Source organism: Papilio polytes, unplaced genomic scaffold, assembly GCF_000836215.1.
Source record: "Papilio polytes unplaced genomic scaffold, Ppol_1.0 DF824102.1, whole genome shotgun sequence".
Taxonomy (NCBI): Eukaryota; Metazoa; Arthropoda; class Insecta; order Lepidoptera; family Papilionidae; genus Papilio; species Papilio polytes.
The window spans coordinates 3,437,091-3,439,715 of record NW_013525102.1 but is presented as its reverse complement, the minus strand read 5'-3'; the positions used below and the strand labels follow the sequence as shown (position 1 = coordinate 3,439,715).

At 32.6% G+C, this 2,625-nt stretch overlaps 1 protein-coding gene across 1 annotated transcript in view; it reads right to left on the bottom strand.

Annotated features, from left to right (window-relative positions):
* The window catches only part of LOC106099453, a 2,150-nt gene extending 1,875 nt beyond the window's left edge, over positions 1 to 275 (bottom strand). Inside the window, exon 1 of the mRNA XM_013278012.1 lies at positions 256 to 275. Within this exon, the coding sequence (XP_013133466.1) occupies positions 256 to 275 (20 nt within the window). The remainder of the gene's footprint in view (positions 1 to 255) is intronic.
* Positions 276 to 2,625: the final 2,350 nt, after the last annotated feature.

Genomic DNA, 2,625 nt, shown 5'->3' with positions numbered 1-2,625 from the left:
GACGATGCCAACAATGTGCTCTGAAGAGTTCCCGTAGCTCTATTAATATGCACTTGAGGACCATAGTGTGATTTTAGTTGGTGCGAGTCTCTGCTCAAAATAATTAAAAAGAACTAGTTATTCAAGTACGGCTTCATTTGCATAACAACTTAAAAACTCTATGTTATTGATTACATTCCGTAAGAATTACATTTGCATACGTCAAAACGTTCATTTAAACGTCATTTATCATCGAAAGACTTTTCCATTGGCTACCTAACAATAGCAGTTACCATGGCAATCTTGGTTCTTTGCTGCTATTGGCTTGTAGTTTATTTCTCTTTCCCGCATGACTATTTTTATTGATTCACCCCCTTTGAACTAATGTGAAAATATATATCTTGTAATAAGTATAAGGCTTTTTTAATATAAACAGAATTATGGAAACATATGATGTGATTGGTGAGATTCTATGGAACAAAGAAGTGTGTGCTTACGTTTTATTATATAAGTATATAAATATAGATAACTTTGGGTGATTTCTTAATCGAATTTTAATTCAAACAACACAAAGATAACAATCTTCCATGCAAAAAAACATCAAAATCATTTCACTGGGAGCAAAGTTTTAACACATAAAAATAACTGAGTACCTACATCACACATCCTTCTATTTTTTGTGAAGTCGATTAGTCGAATATTTTGATTTATGTTCACACTAGATTTTCCCCCGACTTCGTCCGCGCGAAATTAAGGAGCCTATGTGTTTCTCCAGACTATGTTCTACATCTATGATAATTTTTATCGAGATCTGTTGAGCTGTTTTTGGCGATACGTTGTAACAAACATCCATCCAACCATTCAACCTTTCGCATTTATATTATTAGTATGGCGTATGATGTAGATGACAAAAAAACGCACTACACATAGAGCATCTCAGACATATTATGAGTTTTATTTTTAGAAATCTTTTTTATTGAATGGTATACCTACCAATTATTTTATTCCATTGAAAAGTTATCTGTAGTAATTATGGTAGCAAATATTGCGATACTGATTCCTTCCTCTTCTAAAACAGGGGAAAAAATGGGAGATGTTTTAAGACAACGCGCTGATCTAATTCATGAATCTATTTTTATTCACCTTGCAGACTGCTTAAAGATATTCTAAGCAAATTTGAAGTTCGTGTTACATTGCCCTATAAATGTCGTTTCTACTGGACATTATACATTAAATATGTGCCCTTAGAATTAAAGTAAAAACTACGGAAACTAAAACAATACAATACATTATATATAACTAGATTTGCCCGTGACTCCATCCGCGTGTAGTTTAAAAAAAGTATGTGTTCTTCCAGACTTTGCTCTACATCTATGCCAAGTTTCATACAGATCCGTTTTACCGTTTGGACAGTATGCTATAACAAATATCCAACCATCTAAGCTTTGGCATTCATAGTATTAGTAAGGTACATAATCAGAGTAAGATTAAAAGTAAAATTACATAATCGTATATATATCGTAATAGGCTCGGCAATCCGTGCTTCCCAGGCCATACGTAGTTAATTGTAACTACGTATGGTTTCTTATTTTTCATACCGCGTAAGCATAAATAAGCCTTAATAAAAACGACCGAAATTTCGGTTTTTGATTCGATGAGTTTTGGCCAAAAAATCTATACACGAACGACTGGTTTGGTCAAAATATAGACGAAACATTCGGCACCGCCGAAATTGCACTATTGGTGTAATTTCGCGCGACGTTCGGTACGCTTCGCAGTTAACTCATGATTTAATTAATAGATGTTATGGGAACACAACGAATAAAATACTAAAGGCCTGTCCCTCCAAATTTAAATTGTCTGATAACAATCCAACACGTATAATAAAATATGTGATGAAATATCGGTTTTTGTTTCCTTATCAGACAGTGTCGTTATTTTTAAGCTATCTGAACCTCTATCAGCCAGTATGTACCTGTACTTAGCATGTACATATTTACTACTAGAACTGTTCGTTCTATCCCTCTCTGGCGATGGCGACTTTGTTAAAATATGATTTTATGACTACTATTATAAAAAAAAAACTTGTTTTTGTTGTCTGACGTCAGCTGATTATTGCTTCAGATAGACTTGAACGTATTAGTGATACCATTAATGTATTTACTTGGTATTTACTCAAAACAATACAACATACATTATTCTAAATCAGACATTGCTAAATAAGTCTTGTAAAGTTTATGCCATAAACCTATCTTATTCCCTGTATCTTAAATCTGAAATTAAAATAAATTTATTCTAATAGAGAAAGGAAGAAGTATATTCATAAGCGTTTAAGTTATTTCACTATGACATGTTAAAATAAACTGATTTATTTTGTTATAATAAGACCATAGGAATTATGAGACTAATATGCGACTACAAAATATAGTTGATGCTTAACATTATTGTATAAAAAATATTTTAATTCACCTTTTCTAGGAGCTAAAATGTATTGCAAATTGTTAAGATTTTTTTCATTCTATGAATATGGCAGAATTTCAGAGTAAGTTAGGATATTTTGCTTGTTGGTAACCCTAAAAACTAGCGGAACTCCCTCCTCCCCCCCAACCCGCTGCTTCCTTTACTGTCAATGTCAATGTCAAAAAA